The sequence below is a fragment of the Gymnogyps californianus genome, chromosome 4 (assembly GCF_018139145.2).
Source record: "Gymnogyps californianus isolate 813 chromosome 4, ASM1813914v2, whole genome shotgun sequence".
NCBI lineage: Eukaryota > Metazoa > Chordata > Aves > Accipitriformes > Cathartidae > Gymnogyps > Gymnogyps californianus.
Window position 1 is genome coordinate 13,579,511 of NC_059474.1, and position 16,150 is coordinate 13,595,660.

Sequence of the window (16,150 nt, forward strand, 5' to 3'; positions counted from 1 at the left end):
AAGAAAACATTTGAAGATTTAAGTGAGACATAAGTGGTGCACAGATTTAACACATAAGCTATTTTTTTTAACCGAAGTAAATGTAGTAAAGAGCCTATGACTAGGCCTTTTGGCTGTAAGGAGAAGTGCACATGCTCAGAACCTCTGAGGATGTGGTCTCCAATTATAGAAAATAACCTTTCAGGACAATTTCCTAAGCAGAGAAGTGTTTTACCTTTGTTAGCTGTATCCCCTTGTACTAGTAGGAGGAATTCAATACCATGAAGTGAAATGCGAGCATGACACAATCTGGCACATTGCTGTGAGTTATCCTGTCCTACTTAATTGTTTTGTTCCATAATACTTTCATTTCTTCCTGCTAATAAGGCCTCCATGCCCCTGTAACTCAGTGCCAAATGCCAATCATAACTTATTAAAACAACAATACAGTAACCCTGGATGAAAGAAGGCATTTTATGCCAGAAGGGAGCGCAAGGTCTAATGGTCATTGATTAAACCCCATTTTCCAGATCTATGAGTTAGAAAATAGCCATTTAATGTAGCATTGCTGCACTGAACTCAAGTCAAGCTCATTGAGAAGCTGAGTGTGTACAATACAAAATTGATACGGCAATGGTAGAACTTCCAAAGCGTTAAAAGGAATAGGCCCGTGTACTGCTGATTGGAGTGGTTTGAGTATAGCTCTCAGAGGCAAGCAAAACTAATTATATAAAGCCCATAGCAACCTAAAAGGATATATCATAAAAAACAATCAATCTGTGAAATCAAATATTTGCACAATTGTCTCTCTAGTACCTTCACTGTGCCTGATTCCTTTTTACAGTTGCTTTACATGTGGTGCATATGCATGATCAGTACTCTACTCTCCTAGCTCAGCTCGCCTTTCAACCTTTCCCCATAACAACTTCACTTCTCAACCAAAACAGCTATGACTATAGTCACTGTAAACCCTCATGTTCTGCCATGCAACCCTACTTTCTTAATTCAGTCTAATATCACTATATGCTGTATTTCAGATGCTGTTCCGAGATTGTAATGGATGTACATAGTTTTAGGGATAAAAGATCGAATGTGAAAACTTATAAAAAATACCTGGATGCTGAGCATATGTTGTGAACTTTTGGTTTTACTCCTTTTTCAGACCCTTTGTTATCCAAATCTCTATAGCTGGGCTAAAGTCAGTTGCAGGTTTTGGGGGAAGGGCCCTTCCATTTGTACAAGTCTAGAAAGTGCCATGAATAATTACTGTGCCATACTGTATAAATAAATTACATACTAATATCTGTAGTGTAAGTCACTGACACAGGATGTTAATAAATTATAGTGTTCTTGAAGATTTCTGGTTTGCTAAACTCAGTGGCAAAAATCTCTGTTTGGCATTAGACACAGCAACACTACAAGGTTTCCCTTATAAATCTTTCATGGCTCTGACATGGAAGAGACAAGAGACTTCTTCCATATCTACTCATCCTTGGTGCCTATGCTGAGATTTATTAGCAAGCTGCCAATTTGTGTGATGAGTTGTAATGGGGACCTCTGTCCCTTAGAAAAATGATCACAGACCGCCAAATCTATCCATAAGGCATTGAAAGAATATCAGGTCAGGAGCTGAGTTTTAAATGGTCATTGAGATACCGATAAAGTGTGATAAAATGTGTTGTTTTTCTAATAGACTACCTGAAACTGCTTCTTATAACACCTCTTTAATGGATCATGCAATGGTGGGTGAGCAATCAGAAGCAAAACATGGGTGGCCATTACAAATGGCTATCCAGGAAAGCCCAATCTGTAACCATAGGGGAGATACATGCTTAATACTGTTCCGTGTTATTATCTGACTTTGCAAGTAGTGAGAGAGAATTCCATCAAAATATTCTGGAGAGGAGGTGAAAAAAGAGATGAATGCCCCTGCTTATTTAGAATATTAGAGGGATGGGAATAAGGAAGAATGTGTTCTTGCAGTCCACTGGCTTATAGGTAAAGATTTAAAACAGATATGAAAGTCAGACTCAAGCAGCAAGAAATAGGGAATTAATTTAAATAATATGGAAGTTTTCATCTAAATAGCATATATGGCAAAACACCCAAAGGTCATCTTTGAGGTGTTATTCTGGCAACATGCATAGCACTGCAGTGTAGAAAGAAGGCAGTATATGAGAAATCTGTGACAGCAGCAAAACAAGGGAAGCTAACAGCTGCAAAAGTATCATTGTTAGAGCAGCTAGCTGGGAACATCCAAGAAATAAAAGAACTACCTCCCACCCCAAATTCCATAAATTCTCATGCAAGGGATTGAGGTGACAAGGAAGACAAGCATAAGGATACTGTCACAGTAAGAAAGTCCTGACTAAAAAATACTTATAGCAGTATAGTATGCAACTGTTCAATTAACAAATAGTTGCTAATTTGGTTTTGATCTTTTCTTGCTAATATTATGTTTGGAGCTCCTTATAAATGTGCATGGAGATAATATCATTCTTCCAAACAGCTTGTAGACTGGATAGGTACATATGGCTGTTTCAACAAATCATCTAATAAAGCAGTCAGCTAAAGAAAACTGAGCTTGAGCATGTGAAGTCAGAAAAAAATGAAGAGCTTTTTCAGTAGTTCATCAGAATTATTAAATTCAGTATGAAGTGGTAAATAGAAACTGTATAGTTATGCAACATGGAAATGTAAGTCACTCAAGAGTATAACTCCTATTGATATTCTGTGTAATAGCCTTAATATCTTAAAGTCATTGCATACTTCAGAAGTTGTAATCTATTTAAATGCTGTATGTTGCTTTAAGGGTTTTTTAGTGTTCATTTCTTAATATGTATTTGTAGACTAAAACTCTGTTTCTAATTATCCATTACTCATGCAAAATTTACAACAAAATACTTCAAGGAAGGAGGAGCTGCAGTTTCAAGTTTATTGCTCCGTGTGCTGTGGTGGTCTTTAAAATACAAACTTTGGGGTCACATAATGCAGTTAGCCTCTGCACCATTAGTTCATGCTTTCCATCCTCCATACAGACTTCACAAGCTTCTGACATCTGCGTCTATAACAGGAGCCATTTAGAGCCCCCCTCCCTTTGACCGAAGAAGCATTTGTAGATGACAGGCAATCCTAACAGCCATCTTCTCTGGACTCTCCCTGAAAGGGGCAAAGCATCTCAGCTGGCGCCTTCCCAGTTCCATGGGATGGATAATCAATATCTTAAAAGTATAAAATGGTCTTCGGAGCAATGCAGAGTGAATTTGGGGTTTGGTTTGTGACCCAAAGATGCCACCCAAAGATGGTGGTGGTGTCTTTTTTCCTTGAGAGTCCTTTTCCACATTATTATTTGAAATCCAGGCGTGAGAAAAATGCCAGCCCTTCCTCAAGGATAAATGCCACTATACTGTCAGTCTGGCATGTAACTCAATTTGGTTATCTGCTGGTTTTTTTGAGATTACCTTTGATTTTAAACTCAAGAATTCAGAACTGTGGAAGCAGCCAAAACAGAAATCAAGGATAATCTACTTGAACGTGTTGAATTTTTTAAATTAAATTAATTATATTTACCAGTCGTTTAAAGGAGGTTGGAATTTCAGAAACAAGACAGCTTTCAGACCTCTAACTGAATATGGATTATCTTTCATTTGCAACAGAGAACAACCAGATGCACAAAAAAGCCTGTGACAGAAAATCCCTGCTGGATTTGCTAATTAATATTGACCTTTCCAAATGAATGATGCTTATTGTATGACTGGAAAAGAGACAACTTGTTTTTCTTTTATATGAGCTTTACATCTAAAATACACTTTTTATTTCTGCATCTGGTCTTGTGTCAGGTTATCATCTGAGAGAGAGACAGCCACCATTCTCCCTTTGTGCATTGAGATGCCACTGTCAAAGTAATGTCCACTTCAGGCAAAATCTGCAAGGTTTCATGTGACACGAGTGAAACTTATCTGAGCTTCTGTAATGATTTGACCCTGTGCTTTAATAAAGGCTTGTTCTCCTTATCCTAATTCTGGATTTATTTTACACGCATGCACTACAATGGCATATATTCATTGCTGATTTTATATCCCCAATGAAAAAATGTGCCTGTATCCTGATAATTTTGTAATTATGGCTGTTACTAAAGATCTGTTACTACAATTTCACACATGCTAAACTAGATCCTCGAAAGGATCCTTCCTTGTGCAGGAATGCCATCAAAATTTTGTAGAAGATTGCCTTTAGCATGGGCTCCAAAGCTTCCATTCTGCTCAGTTTGGATAAATGTATAATAAAGACACTTAAAACATGGCTAATGAAAATTCAAAAATGTTTCTACAGAAATGCAATTATGTCTATATAGTATTTCCTCCAGTTGTGCAAGATATGTTAAAATTAAGTCAGAGGAAGAAAAAAACCTGATTTATGTACTTCGAGCTATCAAACCGTAAGAGGAAAGAGAAAAGCCTAAAGCAGTGGTAAATGATTTATGATTGAAGAGGTGTTTCATTAACCCCTCTCCTTCAACCACACACAGATAAAACAAATAATTGCTGTAAGATTGCTTTAATTATTCAGTCTATTAAAATTCCTGTCTTGTTTGCTTAATTTTTTAATAGCAACAAGTACTGCTTTTCAATGTCTCATGAAACCAACGTTATTTTTTCAAGATCCTGTTTCACTGGGGGAAACCCCCCCACTTATCACTAACCTTATATATCAAGATCAGAAACAATTATGCGTGAATTTGGCTGTAGAGGAATAGTAGTTTTGTGTCCCATTAACTCCATGGCATTGCTCACAACATGCGGCATTAAACATGCACCTAAGTCTTTGTGAGACCGAGGTTTAAAGAGGCTTGATCTTCTAGATTAGCTTTGCGTTTTTGCACTTCCTTGCGCTCTTTAGCACCATTTCTCTTTATTAACAAACTTACTGGCAAAGTTACATTATTATAAGCAACTCTGTAGTGAAGTTCCCACCCACTGATCTTTAGCTATTGATCTGGCTTTGCCTTTCAGCACTAACGCACTATCCCTTGTGGTTTGCGACAAGCTGCAGCAACTCACTGCAGATGGTAAAACAGATTCTTAAATATTGATTTGAGGCTCCACTTTTAAAAGCCATACTCTCTAAAGGTATTGATGAGAAGCCTAGTTTTAATATTGGGTCATTGGATAAAGGAATGCTTTACAGTAGGTGGAATTTCAGTCTTGTGGTGTGGATGTCCCTTCAGAAACTTGCTTTTACTCAGAGAAGGAAAATGATGTGTAAGTGACCAGGGCATGAAGAGATGCCCTCTGAATTATATAAAAACAAATAGAAAATTGAAATATAAAAAGATACTGCTTTTTCAGTTTAAAACAGGATAAGCAACTACAAGCTATGGTAATATAAAATGTTAAATAATTGTGGTTACTTGTTTATACTTTATGTCTTATAAAATAATTGTATTTTAGATTGTTTATGAAAGTGGACTCAAAAATTCCCACACATGTATAACCATATTAATCAGTGTAGAACATAAAGGCAAGATTGTCACATTAGCAGAACATCCTGATCTTGAAAGAGAATTTCTGAAGAAGGTGAATGTATGAGTGGATTGGCTTAATACAAAACAATAAAACATTCAGAGATAGTGAAAGATAGAATAAATAATAATGGTAAATCAAGCTATTATCATAAACAATGAAGCTAAAAGGCATAAAGAGACCATGAATTTCAAAGGGAGCTTTGCAATTGGTCTTGAGTCACTTAGAATGAACTTAGGAGCTCTTTTGTATGAAATCCTAAAGTAGATTTTAAACAGTGCATAATAATGAATACACCTGGGCAGACCAGAGGTCCTTCTAGCCCTGTGTTCTGGCTCTGATAGTGGGTAGTAGCAACATCAACAGAAAATGTAAGAACAGGGCAAGTGTATAATCTTTAGCCTCCGCAATTTGCATTTGGAAACTTGGGGTTCAGGAACTTCAGTGAGAGTGAACTTACTGCATTTAACAATACTCAAATGGATGTTTGGGGTTTTTTTTCATTGAATTTCTGCAGTTACTTTTGAACCTGTGTATAATTTTTACCATTCACAATATATTTCAGTGAAGTCTTTACTAGCTTAATTAGGCATAGTATGAAGAACCATCTGCTCTGTACTTACCCTTTCCTAGTTTCACTTGGTGACCCCTACTTGTTGATTGGAAGAGACAGTGTACAAAGTGAACTGTCGTTCCCTATTCATCCTTTCCATGCCACTCTTAATTACAACCCCCTCAGTCTTTCCTAAGCTGAGGAGTCCCAGTCTATTTAGTCATTCCCTGCATGGAAGTAATTTGATACTTTTGGTCATTGTTATTGCCCATTTTTGTGTCTTCTTGAGACCTCTACCATATTAGAGATAAGACCAGAGCTACACAGAGCTCAAGGTGTGAGCACATCTTGAATTAAATGGCACAAAAAAATTAATGCTTTCTGTGTTGAAGGATAGTAACAAGTGTCATGGACTTAAAAAAATGAATGTGATTAGAATTTTTATATAAATTCAGTGAAATTTATTTTAGGTTTTTTATACTAAACTTTATGAAATATATGTGGTGGAGCAAATCACAGCTGTCCTGGGGAATGCTGCTAATTTGCCGTCTAAACATATTAAAGTATAGTGTATTGGGTTTGCGTGGCAAGGTTTTGTTAGTGGGGGGGCTACAGGGGTGGCTTCTGTGAGAAGCTGCTAGAAGCTTCCCCTATGTCCGATAGAGCCAATGCCAGCCCCCTCCAAGTCAGACCCGCCGCTGGCCAAGGCCGAGCCCACCAGCAATGGTGGTAGGACCTCTGGGATAACATATTTAAGAAGGGGAAAAGTTACTGCACAGCAGCAACTGCAGCCGCAGAGAGGAGTGAGAATGTGTGAGCGAAACAGCCCTGCAGCCACCAAGGTCAGTGAAGCAGGAGGGGGAGGAGGTGCTCCAGGCACCTGAGCAGAGATTCCCCTGCAGCCCGTGGGGAAGACCATGGTGAGGCAGGCTGTCCCCCTGCAGCCCATGGAGGTCCATGGTGGAGCAGATATCCACCTGCAGCCCGTGGAGGACCCCACGCCGGAGCAGGTGGATGCCTGAAGCAGGCTGTGGCCCCGTGGGAAGCCCGCGCTGGAGCAGGCTCCTGGCAGGACTGGGGGACCCATGCTGGAGCAGTCTGTTCCTGAAGGACTGCACCCCCTGGATGGGATCCATGCTGGAGCAGTTCATGAAGAACTGCAGCCCGTGGGAACAACTCACATTGGAGAAGTTCATGGAGGACTGTCTCCCGTGGGAGGGACCCCACGCTGGAGCAGGGGAAGAGTGTGAGGAGTCCTCCTCATGAGGAGGAAGGAGCGGCAGAAATGTGTGATGAACTGACCCAACCCCCATTCCCCGTCCCCCTGTGCCGTTGAGGGGGAGGAGGTAGAGAAAATCGGGAGTGAAGTTGAGCCCGGGAAGAAAGGAGGGGTGGGGGGAAGGTGTTTTTAAGATTTGGTTTTATTTCTCATTATCCTGCTCTGGTTTGACTGGTAATAAATGAAATTAATTTTTTTCCCAAGTTGAGTCTGTTTTGCCAGTGACGGTAATTGCTGAGTGATCTCCCTGTCCTTATCTCGACCCATGAGCGTATTCGTTATATTTTCTCTCCCCTGTCCAGCTGAGGAGGGGAGTGATAGAGCAGCTTTGGTGGGCACCTGGCGTCCAGGCAGGGTCAACCCACCACATATATTTAAATAATTTGTAGATTTTTAGCTTAGGATCATGTTTTGTGAGAAAAATTTAATTAGTATAACCATGTATTCCAGAAAAAAAAGAATGTTTAAAAGTGTTTATTTATCAGCTATCAGGAGATCATATTGGTTCTTGCTCCTTTTGCAAGCTGCTGTGGCTAGTCTGTCAAGTTGGGTGAACTTCTGTACATTTCAAAGTACCGTTTTCCGGTACATTTTAATCGGCTATTGCAGCCATTTTCATTTGGGATCTGAAATGAAAGAGAGACTTCATTTAGGTGATAAATTGTTTGGCCTGGGACTGCATCTGTTTTCTTTGTTTATGAAACTTAAAGCCCACTGAGAGATTACTTGATACACCACCAGTATTTCCAGGTCCAGTTGAAATACACCTGTGGTGTGTGTACCTGTGTAACCCAGAGGTTATCTGTAATAAGTCCTTAATTCAGGCTAACTGCAGGCTGTTTGCATGCTTGGATAATAAAAAATAAAATTATTCTCCCTCTTTTGTTCCCGCATCTTCACTGCCTCTGGCCTCTACAGTCCTCTCCCTCCTCATTAACCCCACTGACTCTTTTTCCAGTATTGCCAAAACTGTCTTCACCCATTTGTAGCTGTGACCTTTGAACAGGAACTGGACAATTTTCTACATTCATTAGCTGTCTTTGGAGGGAGAAAGAGAATTATTTCATGGTGCAGGATTTCCAAGGACTTAGATTTAAGTAATGACACTTAAATGCTATAAAACCAGAAGTTTTCAGGACAGAATACAAACTATAAACAGTATCCTCTAGAAAAAAGCTTTAATAAGTTATTATTTGTTCATAAGTAGATTGAAGATAGCTTCAGAAGAAGCTTTGTTTTTCTGCTATAGGGAATGACTTTATAAGGCTGCTTATAATTTTATCTTATGAATGATGGAATTTCTTACGGAATCGGTGGAGCTGGTAAGCTTTCATCTATAAGTTTTCCCTGGTTTTGTTTTTGTTTCCCCCCCCAGATAATCATATGTTCTGCAATATATGTAAGCATGAGTCATCTTTGCTTTTAAATATATTTGGCTTTGTAATAGCAAAAAGTTGGGTTTATTCTTAGTTCTGCTTTTGGTCAGCAGTAACAGAAATTTTCAAGGTTCATATCTTTATGCCTTAAGGAGTTCACAGCGTTATCATAAGGGTCTTCTCCCTTGCTAGTTCTCTGTTTCTCTTTCTTTTATTTACTGATATTTCACAGTAAACCCTTGCAGTTATCATCAAGTGCTCAGGCCACGATAACAAAATTTTGCCAAAGCTTATACTCTATGTTTCTCTCTTTTAAAAGCAGTGAAAGATTTGTTTAACTGAATACAGTTGACATTTCTTTTATCCTATCAATCCTTTATACACTTATAAATTCAGGTCAAAAATAAAAAGTAGCTCCAGATAAACTTTTATTATGTTAGACAGATAGCTTTTCTAACCCCTGCCCCATATCATCTCAGATACTGTTATGACTTTCCCTTTAAATAGATCATCTTTGTGTTTTTAAAAAGATTATTCGTATTTGTATTTTGGAACCATCTGCTTTGCAACAGTGCTGTGAGTGCTTGTGTTGTTATTTCACCCAGGCAAAAGAGTGAAGGTAAGAGGAAAAGGAGAAGTGTAAGGAATGTCAAAAATTCAGCCGAGGCATTATCCAAGGTCCTATAGTATGATGTAGGGAATCATGCATACTCCTTGTTGCGATGATTTTGGGAGGAATACAGGATTTTGTATGCTATATTGGATTGTGACACTGCACCCACCATATGAGCCATTTTTAGCATTATTATTATTTTTTAAAGTTCACATATGCCAGAATTTACACCCTGCAGTGATTAAAGCTCTGCCCTGCAAAAAAAATACTCATTTTCAGTGGCACTGGAGCCTGGAGAATACCAATGATTCCATCAAAAATGTGCGTCTTTGGAAATGAGACAAACAAAGAGAAAAACCTTTTATGAGAACACGGGGTTTTACGTTTTCTGAGGCTGAGTTATTTTTGGCTATTGTTGGGATAATGGTTAGTTACAATCCACTCACTATTTTTCAGTGGAGTGCACACAGTAGTGCTGTTTGATTTATCACTTTCCTGTGTTCCTAGCCGTTTGCTATCCCTCTTTCACAACTAAGTATTTGGGAAACTGGAATATCGTACAACAGCAAAAGGTAGCTGGCAAAGCTGAAGAGGAAGGCAGTATTAATGACTACCAGGTCTCTCTCCAGACCATTATAGTGGGGTTTCAAAGCATGCACTCACACCTCGTGGCCCTTGCAGTTTGTATGGTGTGTGTTAAGTGGAGCGAGTCATTCCAGTCTACACATTGTCAGGTGCTTTTGGCAATTAATGTAAAACTAAGAAACAAGATGTGTAAGAAAGGTTACATTCACATGCACAGCCCTAATTTTTGTCAGCCATTAGTTCTTGTTTAGAATTGAACTTGAAGATTAGTTTGGGTTGATTTTTTTTCCTTTATTGGCTGTGCCTTGTCCAAAATATATAGCTTTCAAGTTTGTGGGATCAGGCCCATATTAAAACAAATGGGAAGTTGCAGTGGTAGCACCTACAACACCCAGAGTGCAACTCACCGGCTTGGTGAGAGCCACAAAGGTGTTAGTGGGAAGTGTGTGAACCACACTCTTTTTAGCTACTGCCCGAGCTGTCTGCTTTCTTTTGGCCAGTGTCTGGAAGGGAAGCTGAGTGAGATGGACCTTCCCACCCACTCCAGTTGTTCCCGGCCTTTTTTTTTTTTACTTTAGATATCTGCATATATTTCTGCATGATAAAGGCACACCTTAGAGATGCCTTTTCTATCCACTGATTCTAAGGAGAGTCTCCATGTCTACATTAGATCAGAGAAATTCAAGGAACACTAAAAATTTTTTTTTACCAGAGATGAGAGTTTGTTTTTCAGCAGATGGCAGTTCTTTTTGAGAAAGAAGCAGCATATTTTTATGCTGCAGATATTCTTCAGGATTCAGTAAAACAGTGCTCTGGCAAGTATCCTTCACCCAACCCATCCTTCTCTCCAAAGTCTGGACTTACTTCTGTGAAAAGCTACCCTGGTTTTTAACTTGTGAGCAGGAAGCCGTGCAGAAAAGGATTGAGCATTTTTATTTCCCTAAGCAGATTTCCCAGCTTACTCATGTATCTGCCAGTGGAGTAAGGGGCGGGAACGGTATCTTCCTTGGAAGTACTGGCTGTACTCAGAGATATGCTCAGGTTCTCTCTGTAATCCCATGATATTTCTCTATGCCACAGTCCTGTCATCAAGGTCTTATTTAAGTCTGAGCAGTGTCATGTGAAAGCTCAGCACACCACACCATTTGTGATTCCTATGTTTGGTTTGCAACTAAACAGGTAACTTTATGTCTTTCATATAATTAGCACTGTGAAGGTTATCAAGAACAATATTAATGAAAGTTAAATACCCCTTTTTATGGCAAAAGTTAGTTATTAAGCAGTTAATCAAGAAATTAATCAAAGAGTATAATAGAATTTGTAATCGAATCTCAGTAAAGTTCTGATTCCAAGTCCTGGTCTAAGAAGATTTATTTAGACATAGAAAAGTAAGCTAGATTTGAAGTCTCGTGTTTTGGGTGCTGATTGCCCCCTGGCATAAGAGCAGCCTGCAAAAGATAAGTCTTAACTGTAATGAACAGAAAATGTGTTTCCAGTGCAGGCTGGCAAACCTGGTTTTGCAAATGGTGGGCTAGCACCATGTTTTCTCCTATCAGCTTGAAGAGGCACGGGTTGAATCTGAATTGCTTGCCTGAACTGAAGTCCAAGTCACATGGCTATCAACTGCTGTTCTGTCTCCAACTACTCAACTTGTATTAGCCAAACTGAAAGAAGACTATGCTTTTTTGCAGTGTATGCATAACCTTATGTTGATGCTAAACCAGAAATAGCTAAGACCCAAGAACACTATATCTCACCTTCATTTCCTGAGGCCAATGCCTTGTTCTGGTTGCTCAGGCATATGCTGCTAGTTGCTAAGCTTTCTCTGTAATACTGGGAGATGCTGCTGCTTAATTTCCTGTAACAATTTTCCTGGCTTGGTTATGCTGACTATAGGAACTCTCTGCAAAGAATTGCTGCTACTAAAATTTCTACCACTATCTTTCTTTCTGTAGTGATACAAGGCTTTTATGCCTGCATTAGTTTCTGCAGTTAATTAATCTAAGTCTTTCTAATACTTACTGTGGTAAGGATAGAAAAGCAATAAACAGTGCAGATAAAGGATGAAATGGTTTAATCTCATTAATTAACAAAATACAGAGTATCCAGGTACAAATACTACTCCTCTTTTAATTATTGGGAGTTGGACGAGACACATAGAGCCAAGAAAATGTATATCTCAGCTATAAATGAAGGTGTAGTTCAGTTAGTGTGGTGGGTTTTTTTTTTTTATTTCCTGGTTTTAATAGCAACTTCACATCATAATTAGGAGAATGAAATTCCTGCCAGCCCAGTACATAGTTTGGACAGATTAAAGGGAAGAGGTATGAGAAATGATAATTGCTTTGTGCTCGTCAGGCTTCTATTGAAAATCTGACAGGATAATTACAAAATATCTGCTTTGCAGAATGTCTAGGCAAATTTTTAAAGAGCTATTTAAAGTTGTTCGTTTACAATCTGTCTAAAAAGAAAAGTTTTTTTCCCCCTTTTTGAAGTAGTTCATTACCATTTAGATGTGTGGTACATGTTCAAATATAGACCTTATTCTCATGTGCACGCCTGGCTGCATTCCACTGCCCACCCCCAAAGAAAATTGCCCATAATTTTTTGCATTACCCCACATACTTCGCCCACATACTCACCCTTAACTTTCAGCAGAACATTATTTCACCTGATGGAAACCGCAACCTTGTTGCTTTCAACAGGCTGAATCACATAGTCATAGATAAATTAATTGAGAGAGAAATGTTCCAGTGGACTACACAAAAAACTCTGTTTTGACTGACAGTAAAAAGTTGTTCTACTTTCAGCATGTTTTCCTGTCTCATCACATGGCTTTTCTTCACCTGCTTTTGAAATTTGAAAATGACACTCACCAAATTGTGAATTTTCAAAGAATATTCTAGATATAGGTGCCAAAACCCTACTGATTTTGCTGAGAACTGAAAGACCCCAAAAGCCTGACTTTCTACTGAAGTTCACCATATGAGGTCATTTGGATCACAGGGCCACAGATACCTGCAGAAAGGCAACAGAGTTACTCTAGGCACCTGGTAGGCAGGGCTAGTGTTAGTGCAGGCTTTTTGGGGCAGGATGAAGAGACCTTGGTGATTAGGGGACTTGTGACAGATGAAGTAGAGCCCACTAATACCAGTTGTTTCAGGTTCCTGCAATTCAATGTGAGTCATCCAGTGTCATTATCATGTACAGTTGAACAGGGGTGACCAATCTTCTAGCTACAAGAGCTGGATTTCCCTGTATGGAGGTACTGTAAACAATATTTCATGATCCCCTGCCTTTTTGGATCGTGCAGTGCACAGAACAGCTAACCAGCACATACAGTGAGTTTAGTGCTTTCCAGAACTGTCAGCAATTGCACATCAACTAAGTAGTTCATGTATCCACATGGTAAATTACTGTCTATTTTCTGCTCATCTCTCAGGAAGAGGTAATTGCAATTTGCAATTGCTTTTCAAAATTCTTGTGTTTAGTCTCAGATGCCTTCAGACATGACCACTGAATAGCCTGCAGACTGGCCAGCTGGTTCTGGCAACCAGGGCGGGCTTTGAGTAACCACCCTTCCCGGGGATGCCAAGACTGTTGTGAGACCACATGTACACCTTTCATGTGACAGGGACACCTGAATTTTGGTTATGTCAGGAAACAGGATGTGTGGACCCCCGAAAGGATGACCATAGATGAACTGCCTTGCTATAGGTAGCTGTAGTCAACTAACTGGTGTATTTATATAATTTGCCAAAGTGATGCTTTGGACCCATAGCTATGAAGTTAATTACTGTAATATTTAAAGCTTACATTTTGTATTTTTATATAAAGATAAAAGAAAAATGAAGTGCTGGACATATAATTAATTCTATATCATGTTCCTTGGTACATCGAATGACGTGTTTCACAGGAAAGGCACAGTTCAGATTGTACAACAGAGCATTTGTTTATAGAATTCTAACTTCTCTCTTGCTTCTTTTTCTTTGAACAGTTTATGAAGAACCAGAAGACCCCAGTAACAGATCATTTTTTTCAGAAATTATCTCTTCAGTGTCAGATGTCAAATTCAGTCACAGCGGTAGATACATGCTAACAAGAGATTACCTCACTGTCAAGGTTTGGGATCTGAACATGGAAACAAAGCCTGTAGAAACGTACCAGGTAGGTATCTCCTACGTCTTGAAATGCAACAATATAAAATCATCTCACTGTTCAAAAACTGAATGTTTTCCTAAACTTCTCATTGCTTGGTCTGAGAAGCAGCCAGCTGAGAGAGCTGCTAATCAAGGTGGTTAAAATCCTCACAGTGGCATCCTGGTAGTTGGAAAAGGGCAATTTCAGCATTAGTAAGGAAGTGTAAGGCCTGGGGAGTCAGGGTAACACTCACTGTGGATTGGGCTCTTGAAAGAAACAATGCTTCTAACAAGGGAAATCATCTCTTCACTTTGGCACCTGTTGTCAAATGATGTATTTCACTATTAACATTTAAAATAAACCGAGGAAAGGATTTTGTGTGTTGCTTAGCATTCTGCTCCCGCTGGGACTGCTGAGAGTTTACACCTTTGTCATTTCAGAACTTTTTTTTGAAACTTCATCTATGCGTTTCTCCCTTGTGCCTAGTTCTAGAAGCGATCAGTGTTAAACCCTGACATCACCACTGACACAGCAGTTTGCGAATGCCAGACAGACACATCTGGTTGCCTGGATTCATCACAACATTATCCAGACAAAATGCCAGTGGCTCCAGCCAGCACTGAGTTTGTACTCTGACATCTGTTCTGTTTGGCAATAGAGGGCTGCGCTTACATTTTTTTGACTCTGCCTTGAAAAAGGAAAATATGTCTGTGACGCAGAAACTGCTTGTTATGAAAATGCAATGAGAAAAAACTGTTAAGCTGCCTACAGAAGAGTATACAAAGTAGGAAAAATGTCATTCATCTGGCTCGTACTGCTTACTTAGAGACAGTCCTGCAACAGTGCTGGAACAATCCTTTGTTTTCTGTGTCTGTATAATGTCAGCTGGGGTACAGTAGTTCACAGTAACTATAATTAAGATTGGTTTTAAAATAACATGTAATGAGAGTTTGGTAGCCTGACTTGTCAAAACAACCGAAATTTTACATCGGTAATGTTGGAGGTATTTATTAGCTGGTGTTTAGTAGACAAAGTGGGCCCCAGTGTTTTCCAATGTACCCATGACATTTCACTGGATACTCTTCAGTGTGTCTGCTGTTAGTATTGGGAAGTCTGAGCCTGTATACCTTTAAAACTACAGAATTGGTTTTGCTCTGAAAATGGCAGTACTTGTAATGCTGAATGTGTTAGAAATGTTGATATACTGTGAAAATGGAGTGGGAGGGTAAGGGCGAGACTGTGTTTTATATAACAGAGTCGTATCTCAGATTTTAGGAACTTAGGTAATATAATATTTTATACTTATGCTAATGGAGTAGGCAACCTTGTCCCTGGAGAGGAATAGCTGGTCAAGCCAACCTGTTTGTCTTGACTTTGACATCTGCTTTTATTCCTCATGTAGGTAGCTGTGAAACAAGCTGGCCACCTTTAAATCACTCTGACACCCAACAGTGGGGCCAATTAAAAAGTTATATTTTTCCATGCTGAGATGGGAAAAATGTGTATAATGTAAAATTTTCAGTACTGATTATTGCAATCAGAAGCTTATAGGAAAAAAAAAAAAGATCCACAACAACAAAACCCCTGCAAATATAACAGTGTTCTTGCTGCCTTACTTCAACCTATGGATTGCCTTTCATTTTCAAATATTTATCCAGTGCGTTGTAAAGAGTATACAGATGCATTGCTGAGCGTCGTAGCGGACTAAAGGAGAATCTGGAACTCAGGGGGATTAGGAAGCCAATAGCACAGGACTCCGTAGGATTCACACGGTCCAACTGCTCTGGGCAACCTTTCATGTTTCTCAGCTGCAGAGAGTAGAGGATTCTATTCTTAAGAAAAAGTGGTTTAAGTTACTCTTTTAAATAATTTGTCTTAGAGGTATCTCTCACATACATAAATCTCATATATAAACTTGGAAATCTCTCAAAAAGTTTTTTGTGGTGGATCACCTGAAGGCAACAAATAAACCTAACATTTTCAGTTATGTATCGACATAATTATGATGACATGTATATCACTAAAATCTTAAAAGATATTCGTTAAAAAAGCTGAGACCTTGAAGAGATCAGTAAGAAATCTGAGAGAGGAACTGCAAAATGC

At 39.0% G+C, this 16,150-nt stretch overlaps 1 protein-coding gene across 3 annotated transcripts in view; it reads left to right on the forward strand.

Moving 5' to 3' along the window:
* Positions 1–16,150, forward strand: part of PPP2R2C (protein phosphatase 2 regulatory subunit Bgamma) — a 142,728-nt gene that overhangs the window by 113,751 nt on the left and 12,827 nt on the right. For all 3 annotated transcript variants that reach the window (XM_050896031.1, XM_050896029.1, XM_050896030.1), the window contains one exon: positions 13,905–14,074. In XM_050896031.1, the coding sequence (XP_050751988.1) occupies positions 13,905–14,074 (170 nt within the window). The remainder of the gene's footprint in view (positions 1–13,904; positions 14,075–16,150) is intronic.